Raw genomic sequence first — 16,949 nt, forward strand, 5'->3', positions numbered from 1 at the left:
TCTTAACCTTGAATGTAACCCAGATGCATAGAAGATGGAGATAAAACCCTATTATCAGACAAAAGTATTTTCCTGTATTCTAATCTAGAGATTTGGGTTCTCTGAAGTTTTGGAAGGAGGGTAGTGGTGGGACCCAGTGATGTACTTTCACGGTGATTCTTATATACAGAGAGGCAGCCTCTGCATTTTCCCATAGAGGTTAAAAAAAAAAAAAAGATATTCTAATCAAAGTGGACATATATTACTTCCCACCTCTAGTTACTTTTCAGAATATTGTCACCAGTTTTGTTTTGAAGAGGTGTTAAATAGAAAGTAGTCAACTAACCTTACAAGCAAAATCAGCAGAAAATAAACCAATTGGTACTGGTAATAAATAAAACATAACACATATCTGAGTGTTCTCTTTATATCCAGAACCATTCCATTTAGGGAAACAGTGTGATTTCCTCCCAGTTTGTACATTAAAGAAAATTCAAGAACTTAAAAAGAAAAATTGTAAATAATCCATTAACTGATCAATTTATATATCTGTACAGTATTTATACTTATATCCATGATATTTGTGATTAGGCTTCAAACTGTCTTAAAAATATCAGCTGAGTTATTCCAACCTCTGCACTGAATAAATTAGAAGTTAATAAACATATTAATTCAGGTAACACTTTGTTCAGAAAATAATAAATTTATGTATGTTAATAGCAGCACATGAAATGCCTCTTGGGGTACTGATACAGATAGCTGTACTTAGCGCACTATATTTAGAACCCAAGAAAATACTCAAATAATAGAAGGAAAGAATCCTTAATTATACACTAATTTAAATACCTTTCTTTTTATAATCAGCTGGTGATAACTACACTCTTCTGAATGGCACACAAATCATGCACAGTGGTGAAGAGACCAACCTTTGGGTGCTCATTAATGGATTGGTTCCTTTTACGAACTACACAGTACATGTGAATGTTTCCAATAGCCAAGGCAGCTTGATGAGTGACCCTGTAATGATTTCAATGCCTCCAGGGGGTAAGTCTGTGAACAACGTTGGTATCTGAATGTATGCAAATGCTCTAGAACTGTCTCCATTGAATGCCTGTTTATTGTTAGAATTATTTTTTTCAGAATTTAGAGTTGCAGTTGTATTTCTGGTGGTTTTTGTTCTTGCTTTGTTTTATTGGGACCCTTATATTAGTATTATTTTATTGAGATCACTTTCATCTAGCACTGTGTGTATGCACACGCACATGTGTCTGTATGTATGTGTATGTACACACACATGTGCCTCTTGCTTTATGCATAGTGAGAATATAGGGAAATTCTTTTTTGTCTGAGACTTCATTTAGATTCAAAATATATATTTTAAATTTGTACTTTGCTTTTCTCATACAAGTGGTTTTCATTCCTGTTTTTTTGGGAAACAAGTTTAGATGTATATATAAACTTCTCATTTGACCAAAAGAGAAAAAAAGCAGAGTAAGTGTTATAGAATAGGAAAACTCTATTTGCACCACTGGAAAAGCATCCTTAAATTCCATGTCCTAATGATTAGAGTTCAGTATCATTTTCACAGGTGAAATGTGACCCAGTCTGGCCATTTTTAATTATTTCTCTGATAAAGATTGACTTAACTTAATTAGAACTATTATGATCTAGATTCAACTCTACACTTGTTTTAACTGTTTATAGGAACTAATTACTAAGAATAAAACTCTACCTTAGATTGTTATGTACAGTTCTTGAATGGAAAGTACACTTCAGAAATGAGTGTAATTCTTGGTTGAGTGTTTAGAAACATGTATTTTTTAAATACCAAAGGAAAAGGACCCCAGGATACCCAGTGTCTGCTCATAGCCCAGCTTTAGGAACCAGTGTGTCCTGTACTAAAGGATGATGTCCTTATCTCCGTAAGAGTGATCTGCAAGACTGGATAGATCCCTCTGCAGTCGTAAAGAGTGTTAAGAGCAGCAAGGTCTCATGAAGGGAAAGTAAGAGTTAATCTACAGTTTGTGTGGAATTCTTCTGCCAAGGAAAAATTCATTACCTTCTATATCATAAAAATTACTCACTATGATGTGCCTTTTATGACATTATAAGAATTAATGAGTAGATATTTACCAAAACACTTGAAACTCTAAATGGCAGAAGCCACATTGTTTAAGAAAAGAATTCTTGAAAGAGACTTTTGGGGCAGATCAACTCAGTTGCATATTTTATGAACAGATAATTTTATGAAGAGAGAATTGAATTTAGGTGGGTGCCTGTTTAAGAATTGAGATAAAAACAAAACAAACCTTGTATTCCTATCTTCATTTTTCACTCTAACCCAAGGTGCTAGAAGGGATTAAAAAATTGTGGTGACTCTATACCCTAGTATATAATACCTTTTATTCATATTTAGATATTAAAGAGCAGTTAGTACTTGAAAGTTTTCAGTGGTATAGTAATATCTTAACAGAACATGTGAAATATTGAGTTGCATATTCATTTTCTGGCTTTTACTCTGATTTAAATAGTTTGTAATTTACAGACATTTACATTGCATTCATAAGAGTGCATGTGTGCTAAGTCGCTTCATTTGTGCCCAAGTCTTTGAGACCCTTTGGTGTGTGGGCCACTGGGTTTCTCTGTCCATGGGATTCTCCAGGCAAGAATACTGGAGTGGGTTGCCGTGCCCTTCTCCAGGGGATCTTCCCATCCCAGGGATTAAACGCGCATCTCTTTTGTCTTCTGTATTGGCAGGTGGGTTCTTTACCACTAGTGCCTCCTGGGAAGCCCAGGGGTAAATTTAATTCATTGTTCACATGTTTAGGAATGTATAACCTAATAATTTATAATATATGTGTGATTCAGTTAAACATAGCAAGCTGCCATTGTTAGCTCAATATATACACTATGTGAAGTGGGTTAGTAGAAGAGTTGATATTATGCAAACACAAGGAAACTAAATATTGCTTTATGGTGGTACAGTTGGACGAAGTCAACTGCTGAATCTTATCTTCATTTCCACTCAGTGGATGCATATCCATGTCATTATCATAATGCTCTGGAAGCCAGCATACAATCATTCACTTCACGTCCTCAGAAATCCAGAATTGGGGAGGTGGCCCTTCACCAAAAGAGGAAGCAAAGTGTCTTCAAAGACAGACAGTGATTTCCTCAAGTTTATTACAGCCATTAGCACATACTTCTTTTTATCATTAGATTGTTGTTGATTACAATTAGGAAACTTATAGCTTTGAAATTATCTTTTTTATGACCTTGTGGCAGTTTAAAGGTGATACCTCATTGATTAAATAGGTTTTAGTTCATGCTTCCTTTTACTTAATGATCTGAAAACATATTATCCTGATTTACACATAAAAATCATGCTGAAAAGCATGTGGCATTCACTAGAATATGTGTGTTTAAGTAGAATTAAATTAGTACTGAGAGTTATTAAAGAAATCTTCCATGCCTTTGTCCAGCGAACTGTGTTTCATACTGAATTGAATAATAAATGAACCGACATACAGAAACGAACCAACTTATAGGCAGAGAAGGTTCTATATGCTATTTACTTTTCCATTATATTTGGTTATTTTCATTATTGCCATTCCCTTGATTTTAACATTAGTCTCTTTTATGGTGATGTTGAATTCCTACTATCTTTCAGTTATGGACATGGCACCCTTAGCTGTTTTCTTCCCAGTGTAGTTGAAAAACAAGAATAGAAAGTTTGGGCAAAGCAGAAATGCTAATTTTTTTTTTTTCTTTATCAAATGCGGCTCAGAAAACCTCCTTTACCTTCTTGATCTGGCTAAGTCCTACTCATTTTTAGGGTTTCAACCTGGAAGTCAGTCCATCAAGAAGTCATCTTTTACCAAGCAAGGCTGAGATAGGGCCCTTCTGTATCCTTGAGTTCAATCACATAACACTGAATTGCTTGTCTCATCTGTCACAATCGCTGGTTATAAGAGCCTACACAGCAGGGACTGTTTCTTACTCACATTTTTATCTTTAATGCCTAGACCGAACCTAACACATGGTAGGTGCATAATGAATAATTGGTGGGTGAATGAATAAATAAATAAATCAGTCAAGATAGCTTAATTACCAGTTTAAAGTATCATTGCTCAGGCCCGCTCAGACCTCCTCTTCTACCTGCGCAATCTTTTATTGTAGCCAGCTGTGGAAACGGTGACCTCCTCCATGTATGCTTGTCCAGTGCAGAGATGCTGTGGCCATGCAGATGTAATTGGGGACCCAAACTGTAAGGAGAGCGGGAGTATTAGAAGTAAGAAATAGTCTCAGATTGTACTAACTCGTGACTCTGGTTCCTTCCCTATTGTTTACTTAGGTAAACAGAGAGTAACAGACACTGGTTTACATAGGAATTTGGGAGAGGTAAGGGACCATAGCGTAAAGAATTTACCCTGGTACATCATCTCTTCAGTATTGGTTATGAAACATCTTTCTATTTTGTCTGATAAGAAACATAATTAATGTGCAGTTTTATGTCTGCTGATTATACCTCAACAAATCTGGGGGAAAATGCCCAACAGTATTTAACTTCGAACCCTTGTTAGTCCTGTCAGGTCTTCCTTGTTTCTTTAATTGTGCTGTTTAATAAAATTAGTCTTTAAAAAAAAAAACTCTTAATTTGACCACAGAAAATAAAAATACGACTAAACAACATGATAAACACAAGTTATTTTGAAGATGGAAATTAACACAAAGGAGATCATGAGACTAATCACTCAGCACATAGATTGACAGTAGCAAATCCCAAATAGCATACATTTTTTTGTTTAAAAATTCACTTCAAGTATTACTTGGTCAACCGAAGAGTTTGATGTTTTGTCTTTTTCTTCAAATATGTAGCATACCCTTACATACTTGTGTGTACTCAGACTTTCGTATTTCTACAATTACTATATTTTTAAACTGTTTGTAATAACATAATGCTCATATTTATCACTAAGATACTCTTAGAAATGAGGAATATCTTTAATCTGAGCTCTTGAATAGCATTATAGTGTAGGTTCAAGAGTTCTAGGAAAAGAATTAAAAAAATAAAAATGGACTCCAAATGTTAATCCATAAATATGAAACTTTCTTCTGACCTTTACCCCTTCAAGGTCTGGAGTTACTAATGGGGTTAGGATTTCAACTCTTAATGGGGCTCAGTGCATTAGTGTTTTGTATGCATGGAATTCAGCATTCAGTTAAATAAGTGGTTGACATTGGTGATGTCCCTTAATTTGCTTAAATCTAATTGGCTCTTTTATCAGTCAAACCTGTATGGATTGGCAATTGATCAGGAAGGGTCAGCCATGACTCTGCATGTAGTTAAACGATGGAACCACCAGTTAAAATCACAATTGCATGATAATAAGCCAAGGAAGAACAAATGAGCTTAGAGGAAGGCAAAGAAGCTTAGAAGTTTTGCAGGATCTTCAAGTTCAGAACAAAGGCATTATAGAGTATATAAATTTTAAATACACTGCATTTTGCCTCCAGACTTAAACCTTTTTTTCCAGATGAACTGAAATCTTGTCTGAAACTGTCTTTGTTACATCAAAGAACTACTCAGAAAGCTAAAAGAGACAGAAGAAGCATAAAAGGGCATAGTTTAAAATGATTAGTGACAAATTCCATACTGACGAGCTGGCAACAGATTTTTTTATGAGAGTTTTATATTTTTTCCAAAAGAAACAATTTTATTCTATTTATCTTTTTCTGAACTGCTTTATTGTAACAGTGAAAGGAACTTGGAGCAACCTTAGTTTGTGAACTTAATCCAGTTTTCTCTGATAGTAAATAATTTGTCATTAAAATTGATGAAAATTATAATCTACAAACTTCATAAAAATACTAGGCTGGAGGAGTGTATTCCTTTCTCAAAGATGTGATATTAGAAAAGCAAATGCTGAAAAAATGCAAATTGGTTGTGAGTGGTTTTTTAGAGTTTATTTTACTTTCTCCCTCCTCATCTTGACCTCCCCCTAATCTAAAACATCCTTGAGAGAAAAGGATTGAAATCTACTTGGAATTAACACTTAAACACATTGTAAAAGCATCAACTTTGGAATCTTACAAACTTCAATTTGATTCCCTTTTTTTTACTCACAGTCTGAATGACTAGAACTGAATCCTTGGACCTCTCTGAACTTCAGTTTGTTCATCTGTTAAACTGGCAGAATGATGATAACCACTTGACGGGGTAGCCTTTCCCTTCTCCCAGGGAATCTTCCGAATGTAGGCATCGAACCCAGGTCTTCCATATTGCAAGCAGATTCTTTACCAGCTGAGCCACAAGGGAAGTCCAAGAATATTGGAGTGAGTAGCCTATCTCTTCTCCAGCGGATCTTCCCGACCCAGAAAACTAACCTGGCCCTCCTGCATTGCAGGCAGATTCTTTATTAACTGCCCTGGTGACTGAGACAGTAAAGCATCTGCCTGCAATGTGGGAAACCTGGGTTCCTTCCCTGGGTTGGGAAGATCCCCTGGATAAGGAAATGGCAACCCACTCTAGTACTATTGCCTGGAAAATTCCATTGACGGAGGGGCCTGGTAGGTTATAGTCCATGGGGTTGCAAAGAGTTGGACACGACTGAGCAACTTCACTTTCTTTCTTTTTTTTTCTTTATCAACTGAGCTATCAGGGAAGCCAGAGGACTGAGCAACACAGTTTATGTCTCATGCTTAGCGCAGTGTCTGTCTTCATAAATATTTGGTACTTACTATTTTCTTTATCTTCCTACTGAGATTTTTTTTGGCCTCTTGCAATATTGTAATTTAAAATAAGAAATGTTTACATGATCTTGGTCCCTGTTTCTGGCAGGAGCTCCAGAAACCTTTGGAATTTCCTAAGCAGAGCTATAAAAGGTGTCTTTTTTATGTTAATGAGATGAGTTTTGGAAAGTACCCAAGGATGGGGGTGGAGGAGGACAGGTTACTGAAGGAGCCAAACAGGCGATCAGAAGGTTGAAACTCTGATCCCTCCCACCCCTGACCTCCTAGGAGGGGAGAGGGACTTGAGATTGAGTTCAGTTCCAAATGGCCAATGATTTCATCATTCGAGTCTCTGTAATGAAGCCTCCATAAAAACCCTAAAGGATAGAGTTCCAGGTTGGTGAACACATGGATATTGTGGAAAGCAGTGAGTTCAGCACGTCATAGATGCTCTAGCCACTCCTTACATACCTCGCCCCACGTATCTCTTCCATCTGGCTATTCCAAGTTGTATCCTTTGTAAGAAACCAGTAATCTGGTGAGTAAATGGGTTTCCAGAGTTCTGTGAACCACTGTAGCAAATTAACAAAAACTGTAAAGGGGATGGTGGTGATTCCAAAAGCTCATCTTCCTGAACAAAAGTACTGAATCAATCTCAGAGACAGAGTTTTGGGTGAAGTAGAAAAGCTCAATTTTATTACTTTGACAGGCAGAGAGGGTCACAATGCCTCAAAAAAACTGTATGTCCCCCTCTTCTCCCACCCCAGAAAAGATGGTGAGACGTTTTAGAGTAATTGTTAAAAGAGGGCATGATCAGCTTGTGGACATTTTTCTGATAGGTTGGTGGTGAAGTAAGTAGGAGTCAGCATCATCAACCTTCAGGCCTAACTGGTCTGGGGTCTGCATGCTTGTGGGCAGTATACCATCACTAAACATTAACTTCTTTCACTGTGAGCGGGTTTCAGTCTCTGCAAAATAGCTCAATGATATTATTGTGTATATCCCTTGAGGGAGACCTAGGACCTTGCCCCAAGACTGCTCTTGACTATTTGTCTCTCCCTGGTTTCACATTCCCTCCCTTCCCTGATTAACAACTGCTTGAATATGCCCATTGAAACTCAGGGAAGGTCATGGAGGCTGAATGACGGCTGTTTCCTTTAATAGAAGAAATGGAGGATACAGAAAGGCTTTGTGCCCAGGAGCCCATGGGGCTTTGCTTTTGCACCTGGAACTGCTAATTTACAGCCAGTCAGTCTGAAGTACTGGAGAAGGAAAAGGCAACCCACTCCAGTACTCTTGCCTGGAGAATCCCATGGGCAGAGGAGCCTGGTAAGTAGCAGTCCATGGGGTCACAAAGAGTCGGACATGACTGAGCAACTTCACTTTCCCTTTTCACTTTCATGCATTGGGGAAGGAAATGGCAACCCACTCCAGTGTTCTTGCCTGGAGAATCCCAGGGACAGCAGAGCCTGGTGGGCTGCCATCTATGGGGTTGCACAGCTTCGGACATGACTGAAGTGACTTAGCAGCAGCAGCAGTCTGAAGTGCAGGTAACAACCTTGACTTGCCACTGGCATCTTGACTTGAAGGGGATTATTGGAACCTCCAGTTTGTACCAAGCTATTGGAAACTTCTGTTAGGTCAGAAGCACAGGTGACAACCTAGACTTGTGAATGGCGTCAGAGGTGGCAAGGAGGGGAGTTGAAAATGAGCAGTCTTGTGGAATCTGAGGCTCTCTCCAGGTCGATAGTGTCAGAATTAGTTAATTGCAGGATGCTCAGCTAGTGTCCAGACCTTGGTTTAGTGGCATGGAGGAACCACCCCCAACAAATACTTTTGATTTGGGTGTGCATAACCTTTTACCTCTGGAGGCTGGACAGTGCCCTGGAGAGAGGGCAAGTGAGGATCAGAGTCTTTGACACATCCTAGAGAAACTAGGGTAATTTTGTCCTGCTCTTTTCTATCCCTTCCTACTTTTAGCCCTCAGAGTGACATCGGTGACATAAATATGGCCAGGCCAGTAGCCCTGCTCTGGGGCAGTTTTGATGTGAATTGGATGATGAGACAGAAAGGATGAAAAGTGGTTTTGCTTTTGAAATGCCTTAAATATCTCCCTCTATGACCTCTAGATCATAATTTTCAAATGATTTTTACATCAAACTCTCATTGGTTATCTTGGGATTTCAACAGGCAGAAAAGTAGCACATTTTTTCTTGATGGATTTCTCTTCAGTATTCATAGTGAGCCACTTATTATACATAATTTTTGGATTATTTTTTCATTTCTATTATATGTACATTTTTATTCATAAATAAATGCTTTTGTAACTTCATTAATGCTAGCCAAGAGAGAAGAATCTGAATGTTTTTGGTGATTTTTTTTTTTAACCTTTTCCAAATTTGCCTTAACTATATCTTTTTTAAAAAGTGAAATCTTGGAATTGAAAGTTTATTTCATTTTTCACTAAATAGGAAATAACAGTTATTGTTCAGACAATACAGTTTTGAATAACCAAGTAAAATCTTGCTCTTTAAAATGTAATACATAATTTTTGCCCAATATTATCACCCAAAGAATTCCGTTGCCCACTGATTTCTCACAGATCACACTGCTGAATTAATTTTCTTTTAGATTTTATTTAATTTTTTAAAGATGTAGATCTTATTTCTTTAGCTATTTTATTAGTTGTACTGTCTTTATTGTCACATGGGCTTTTCTCTAGTTGCAGTGAGCAGGGGCTACTGTCTACATTGCGGTGTTCAGGCTTCTCATTGTGGCGGCCTCTGTTGTTGCGGAGCATGGGCTCTAAGTCACATGAGCTTCTGTAGCTGGGGCATGTGGGCTCATAGTTGTGGCTCCCAGACTCTAGAGCACAGACTCATTAGTACGGTCCATGGGATTAGTTGCTCTGTGGCATGTGGGATCTTCTCAGATCAGGGATTGAACCCATGTCTCCTGTATTGGTAGGCAGATGCTTTACCACTGAGCTACTGGGGAAGACCTCTTTTAAAAGACTGAGTTTTTTCTTCCAATTATATATTATTGCATACTCAAGCCACCTCAAAACTTAACAATTTAATATAGACACTCTTTATTAAATTTCTCATGCTCGGAGGTGTTGTTAGGTTGGGAAGATACAACTAAGTTGACTGGTGGCAGCAAAACTTGGCTTTTGGGCTAGACTATCCATCATAGGGTATGTGTGTGTGTGTATGTTCAGTCGTGTCCATCTTTTTTCAACCCTATGGACTATAGCCCGCTGGCTCCTCTGTTCATGGGATTTCCCAGGCAAGATTATCAGCGTGGGTTGCTATTTACTACTCCAAGGGATCTTGCTGACCCAGGGATAAAATCTGTGTCTCTTGCATCTCCCACATCTCCTGCATTGACAGGTAGATTCTTTACCACAGTGCCACGTGGGTAGTCCCCATCTTGGTATGTTACAGAGTAAATGGAAATTTTTTATTAACATTGCAAGTCAGTTGAGAGTAGGTAGATCAAAAGAGTGCCTATTAACACTGTACACCAGAAATAAAGGAAATGCTTCACAGGAAGCAGAATGATGACCTGTCCTGGAAGCAACTTGCTGTCTTAAGAGTTCCTGGACAGTGCTGTCACATCCTTTTCTTAGGTTAAGTGTCACAGTAGCTTTGCCTGTAAACAAAAGAAAGGAAAAATAAATCATTGATGATAGCCCTTCAGCTGATTAGGAAGTGAGTCTGAGACTTGTGGTATGAATTGTTCAGTGAACTTACTTTTCTCCTTCAGTTTCTAAAGGAAAGAACTGAATTTTCTTTTTCTTTTTTTCTCATCTCACTCGAAAACCACCTAAAAGAAGTGGGTTGTAGGTAGCATGGTGGAACAACCATAGGGCAAGTGATATCATTTTTATGACAGGTTGCCTAAGGGAATTAAGAGCAATTAGAAGCTCAGAAAGCAGAGATAGGTTAAAAAAAAAAGAGCTGCAGATTCAAACTTCATTTTATCTTATACTTTTCTGTAGCTGTAGCAATGAGAGGGCTTCCTTGGTAGCTCAGCTGGTAAAGAATGTGCCTGCAATGTAGGAGACACAGTTTGACTCCTGGGTTGGGAAGATCCCCTGGAGAAGGGATAGGCTACCTACTCCAGTGTGTTTGGGCTTCCCTGTTGGCTTGGATGGTAAAGAATCTGCCTACAATGCGGGAGACCTGGGTTCAAAAGATCTCCTGAGGAGGGTATGGCAACCCACTCTAATATTCTTACCTGGAAAATCTCCATGGACAGAGGAGGCTACAGTCCATGGGGTTGCAAAATGTCGGACATTACTAAACACAGCACAGCAATGAAAACTATAAAATATTGCTAAGTCTTTAAAATCCATTCTATACAATGTCAAGATGCTGTGCTAATAATCCCCCAAAATGTAAAAGTTTGCTTGCAGTGTGCAAATATCAGCTTGTATTTTCCATTTATCATCTTCTCTCTGAACCCACTTTGAATTATTTGCAAGATGTAAGTTGAAACTTCAAGGCCATGCAAGTGGCCATGAGACACTTAAAAATGGAAAGAATGCACAGGTTCAAAATTTTTTAAAAAAGTAAGCTATCGATTAGGAATTGAAATAAACCAAAGGCTCAGATGGTATATTACCCTATTCAAAGGGTAGGAGGAAAGATGAGTTTAGCTTCCTTTTATGATGTAAAAGTCACAGTGAAGATATAGGATTGTGGGGGATTACATTCTTTACAACAAGAGTATTCTACTATATAAACACACTGTCTTTACCTTCATATTAAGCGCTACACAATTTATGTTACATCCAGTTCATATGAATCTTTAGAATAGCTGTACAGAATGTTTTACTCCTGTGTATGTCTTCCAAATGTGCTACTCTTTTTCCCCTGGAAAAATCAACCCATTCAGAGTACTAAGGTAGACAAATTCAATAAGTACTTAAGTTCATAAAAAGTAGCGTACTTTTCAGAGAAGTCTATGGCAACCCACTCCAGTATTCTTGCCTGGAGAATCCCAGGGATGGGGAGCCTGGTGGGCTGCCGTCCATGGGGTCGCACAGAATCGGACACGACTGCAGCGACTTAGCAGCAGCAGCAACAGCAGCGTACTTTTGGAAACGCATACCAGGGCCATTTAGTGGAACCTGTGCTTCTTCCCAAGTATGTTATGAGAATAAAACCAAAGCATTTGTAACTGTCTTGAACAGCTCTCAAATCCTTTTATGAAAAACCTTACCTTTACCTTCTTAGAACTGATCGTTTCTTTACCCTGCTCTGTTTGTGTGTGTGTTTGTAAAATTACATAAGCCAAAGAGAAGGATACTTTTCTATTTTATAACTTGTGGGATTTTTCTCACTTTCCATACTCACCATCTTGACAATGAACTTCCTGCTTATAAAAACTCTTTAGAAAGGGACTAACTTCTGAGCCAGGGAGACGATGGAGGGAACTTTGAAGTGTGCTTACTGTGGGCTCAACAAGCCTCCAGCAAAGGGCTGCCAGCCTCCCACATTTGCATACTCTCATGTGGTTAGTATAGAAACACACAGGCCCCAAAACACAATTAAGTGCAATCTTTAGAGCTTCCTGGGGCAAAAGAGAGACACACACACAAATTAATCACATTTCTACTTTACCAGAGGAGAGGGTTGGGAAATATTATCCCTTTAAGTTCCATTTATATTGAAAAATCCTATTTTTAAAAAGAATAAGTACAATTCTCCTTTCTGTTTTTTTATCTTGGAATAAAGGTTTATCTATAACTTTAAGGATAAAAAAAAATCATGCCTGTCTGACTGGCTCTGCAGTTTGAAAGCAACTTGAAGTTTTATTTGAATTCTTATAGTGCCCTGAAGAAATTTTTGCTTTATTTTTTAAAAATAACATCTTATTCTTTTTCCTTTGTTACCATAGACAGACTCTATGTCTGTCTTGCATAAAATTCTATGAGCATTTACCTGTCTGCATAAATACTTTTACAAAAGTAAAATAAGTCCTTTATGTACCTTAGTCACTTAAGGATTCTATTTCCAATCTTTTTCCATTAAGAACTTCAAGAAGATCCCTACTGTAGCTCTGTAAAGATATATAGATCATCCTGAGTCTAAAGGTTCTGTGAAAAGTTAATGGAGGGACTTCCCTGATTGTCCAGTAGATAAGAATCCGCCTGTCAATGGAGAGGACACAGGTTCAGTCCTTGGTCCAGAAAGATCCCACATGCCGTGGAGCAGCTAAACCCCACATGCCACAACTACAGAGCCCGCATGCCTAGAGCCCACGCTCTGCAACGAGAGAGGCCACCACAATGAGATGGTCATGCCCCACAAATAAAAAGTAGCCGCAACTTGCTGCTACTAGAGAAAGCCCATGGAGTAACAAAAACCCAACACAACCACAAAGAAATGAATAATTTTTAAAAAAACTTAATGGAGAATACATTGTGATAACAGTGGGAAAATAGCCACTATGATATTCATGATTATGAATTAATTGGGCTAAATGAAAGCAGATATATGAGGGTCTCCAGTGCACCCCCACCTTGGGTTCCTGGAATGCATGCCCAAATTTGAAAACCACTGAACTAGATCATCTTGAAAATACCTTCAGATAGAAAATAGGACATGATCTTATCTATGACTCTCTGCCACACTCTCACTGGGACACAGAATTATTGAGTGAAAATAGGTGGAAGTGGCCCCTACACTCAATGTGTTTTTGACTCTAGAAACTCCAAGGCTGGGGGCCTTTCCAAAGGATGGGAGCTGACTTGTTGCTGGCAGTCTCCCCGAGTGGAGCAGGAAGAGATATCACAGATGACCAGTTCCAGACGTTCAGTCTACTTGTGGCACGAAATCAACAGGTGTGGTGTTTTGCGACCTGAGGTGCATTAAGCAGCTCTCCTGTGAAGACACTGTGGCTGAATTTCCTTGGCTCTTCAGTGCCTTCACAGAACATCTGTTGGAAGGAAACCTGTGTAACTACAGCCTGAGTCTCCTCCGTCTGGGGAATTTTCTTTAATGAGCGTCTAGTGTGAACCGTGAACTTCCAGATGTGCAAGCTGGATTTAGAAAAGGCAGAGGAACCAGAGATCAAGTTGCCAACATCTGTTGGATCATAGAAAAAGCAAGAGAGTTCCAGACAAACATCTACTTCTGCTTTATTGACTACAACAAAGCCTTTGACTGTGTGGATCACAGCAAACTGTGGAAAATCCTTAAAGAGATGGGAATACCAGACTACCTACCTGCCTCCAGAGAAGTCTGTATGCAGGTCAAGAAGCAATAGTTAGAACTAGACATGGAACTACAGACTGGTTCCAAATCGGGAAAGGAATACGACAAGGCTGTATATTATCACTCTGCTTATTTAACTTATATGCAGAGTACATCATTCGAAATGTCAGACTGGATGAAGCACAAGCTGAAATCAAAATTTCTGAGAGAAATATCAATAATCTCAGATATGCAGATAACACCACCCTTATGGCAGAAAGTGAAGAAGAACTAGTCTCTTGATGAAAGTGAAAGAGGAGAGTGAAAAAGTTGGCTTAAAACTCAACATTCAGAAAACTAAGATCATGGCATCCGGTCCCATCACTTCATGACAAATAGATGGGGAAACAATGGAAACCATGACAGACTTTATTTTCTTGGGCTCCAAAATCACTGCAGATGGCGACTGCAGCCATGAAATTAAAAGATGCTTACTCCTTGGAAGAAAAGCTATGACTACCCTAGACAGCATATTAAAAAGCTGAGGCATTTGAGGCATTACTTTGCCAACAAAGGTCCGTCTAGTCAAAGCTATGGTTTTTCCAGTATTCATGTATGAATGTGAGAGTTGGACTATAAAGAAAGCTGAGCGCTAAGAATTGATGCTTTTGAGCTGTGGTGTTGGAGAAGACACTCTAGAGTCTCTTGGACTGCAAGGCGATCAAACCAGTCAATCCTAAAGGAAATCAGTCCTGAATATTCATTGGAAGGACTGATGCTGAAGCTGAAACTCCAATACTTTGGCCACCTGATATGAAGAACTGACTCATTGGAAAATACCCAGATGCTGGGAAAGATTGAAGGCGGGAGAAGGGGACAACAGAGGATGAGATGTCTAGATGGCATCACCAACTCAATGGACATGAGTTTGAGTAAACTCCCTGAGTTGTTGATGGACAGGGAAACCTGGCTTGCTGCAGTCCATGGGGTCGCAAAGAGTCAGACAGGTCTGAGCGACTGAACTGAGTGACTGCACCTCCTCTGTGGGATTCTTAAATGTTTCCTCAAGTCAGTGACATCCTTATCTCAGAAGCCAGGGTTTGCTGGCTATTGAGAACTTATACTCAAAAGATTTTTCCTTCTAAGAGTTCACAAATAACAGCTCCACAAACTTGACTGAAGTTTTCCATGTGTCAGAGAACAATTAAGATCATGTCACCTTTTATTTGATATAAATCATTTTTTTTTTTTTTTTTTTGCTGTAGGGACTACTCAGATAGTACTTTATAGATGCAAGTGTTGTTTTACATATATTAACTCATTTATTTCTCAAAAACTATATGAGGAAAGGACTACTGTTATCCCTTTACACATGAGGAAGTTGAGGAAAAGAGATGATCTTGCAACTAGTTCTATAGTGGCAGAGAACTAGTAAATAAATGGCAGGGAACATATTCAAACCTCGAGACTGGCTACAGAAGCCTGATTCTGAGCCACTGCATTCTTGTTCATTTGAAACATCTTCCACTGCCCACTCTTATCCTCTCTTGGTTGAGGTAGCACAAACTCCCGAACTCCAGTAGTCAACAGGATTCTGAAGGTATGGCTTGGTCTACAGTGATGCCAAATACAATTTCAGCAGTCTCATTTGGTTGAAATATCAGGTACTCAAAACTTGTTGCTAGTAAACTAAAGAGTTATTCTCAACTTCGAGACACACACTCTTAAAGTTTATAGTCTAACGAGAAAATTCAGTTAAAACAGATATGTTTATAGCCTTACAATGAAGCACTCAGCAGAAGCAATATTACAAAGGTGACCAGGTAGAGAGCTTTCTTTCTCAGCATGTGGGTGTAAACACTTAAGTTTCCATCAAGTATTTTGGCCAAATTCTCTCATACTCCCCCATGAATTTATATCTAACATAAACTCCAGTTAGAAGACAATGTTAAAGTAACCTCGTATTAATCTATTTAGCAGAAAAGACTTACTTAAATTTTCCAAAAAACAAAACTTTTTCTCAGTTTTTAGCATTCAAGTGACAAGAGTTATAATGTATACTTCTTTCTCTGGTTTATAATAGAAAATGTAATTTTTCATATTTGAATTGCTGTTGCAGAGACTTTTGTGCAGAACTTGTGTAGATACATCTACCCCAAACATTAGTGTGGAAAAGTGGTATCATTGCTAATTACTAAGTGGTCCTCTCTTTGGGCCCATGTTAAAGTTGAATTTCTTGTATTAATGCCCTCTATATATCAAGGGAAAGGAACAGATGTGATCTTATTACACAGAGCTTGCATTCTTATAAAGAGAGTCTTAATTTATCTAATAATGCTAATATGTTAATTTTGGAAAAAATTTTTACACTCATTGAAAGACAGTAAGAATGTCCATATTTGTTAAAAAACAAAAAAAGAATGAAGAATCTTTTTCTTTCCTCACAAACACAATTTTTCAGTAGCAGATTAAAAGTGCATCAATCAAATGAGGACACTTAATCCCACGTGGAAAATTGGAGAACCCAGGAGTGTGAACAGCATGAGCATTTAGGGGACTCGTTCCCTGGCATAGCCACAGGAAAGACCTTGTGTGTCTTCTTGGCCATCAGAAAGGAGGAACACTTTCCTCATGAAAGTCTGAGGTTGAAGGTATATCCACAAGAAAAGACTTGAATCTCATTCACATTTGACTTTCTCATCAAGGAAGCATGTGTCTTAAACTATGCATTTGTTAAGCATACCGACTGCAGGTCTGTCAAACTATATGACTTTGAACTTTACCACTACCCACCTTTCCCAGTGTTTTCATTTATTGATCACATGACCCCCAGAAAATTGATCTCTTCCTTGGGCCTCCATTTGTTCATCTGAGAAGGAGTTTTTTCATCATGTAACCATGCTGAGGGGATTTTGGTTAAGGGAGAAAGGATGTGTGTGTGTGTGTGCGTGTGTGTGTGTGCACCCTGGGAAAATCAGCAGGTATAGACTATTTGTTAAAAAAATGGAAATTGCAATACATAAAGAGCACAAA

General features: G+C 38.5%; 1 protein-coding gene across 1 annotated transcript in view; it reads left to right on the forward strand.

Moving 5' to 3' along the window:
- Positions 1-16,949, forward strand: part of USH2A (usherin) — a 903,825-nt gene that overhangs the window by 533,887 nt on the left and 352,989 nt on the right. Inside the window, exon 37 of the mRNA XM_070474523.1 lies at positions 844-1,023. Coding sequence (XP_070330624.1) covers positions 844-1,023 — 180 coding nt within the window. The remainder of the gene's footprint in view (positions 1-843; positions 1,024-16,949) is intronic.

The sequence above is a fragment of the Odocoileus virginianus genome, chromosome 11 (genome assembly GCF_023699985.2).
Source record: "Odocoileus virginianus isolate 20LAN1187 ecotype Illinois chromosome 11, Ovbor_1.2, whole genome shotgun sequence".
Taxonomy (NCBI): Eukaryota; Metazoa; Chordata; class Mammalia; order Artiodactyla; family Cervidae; genus Odocoileus; species Odocoileus virginianus.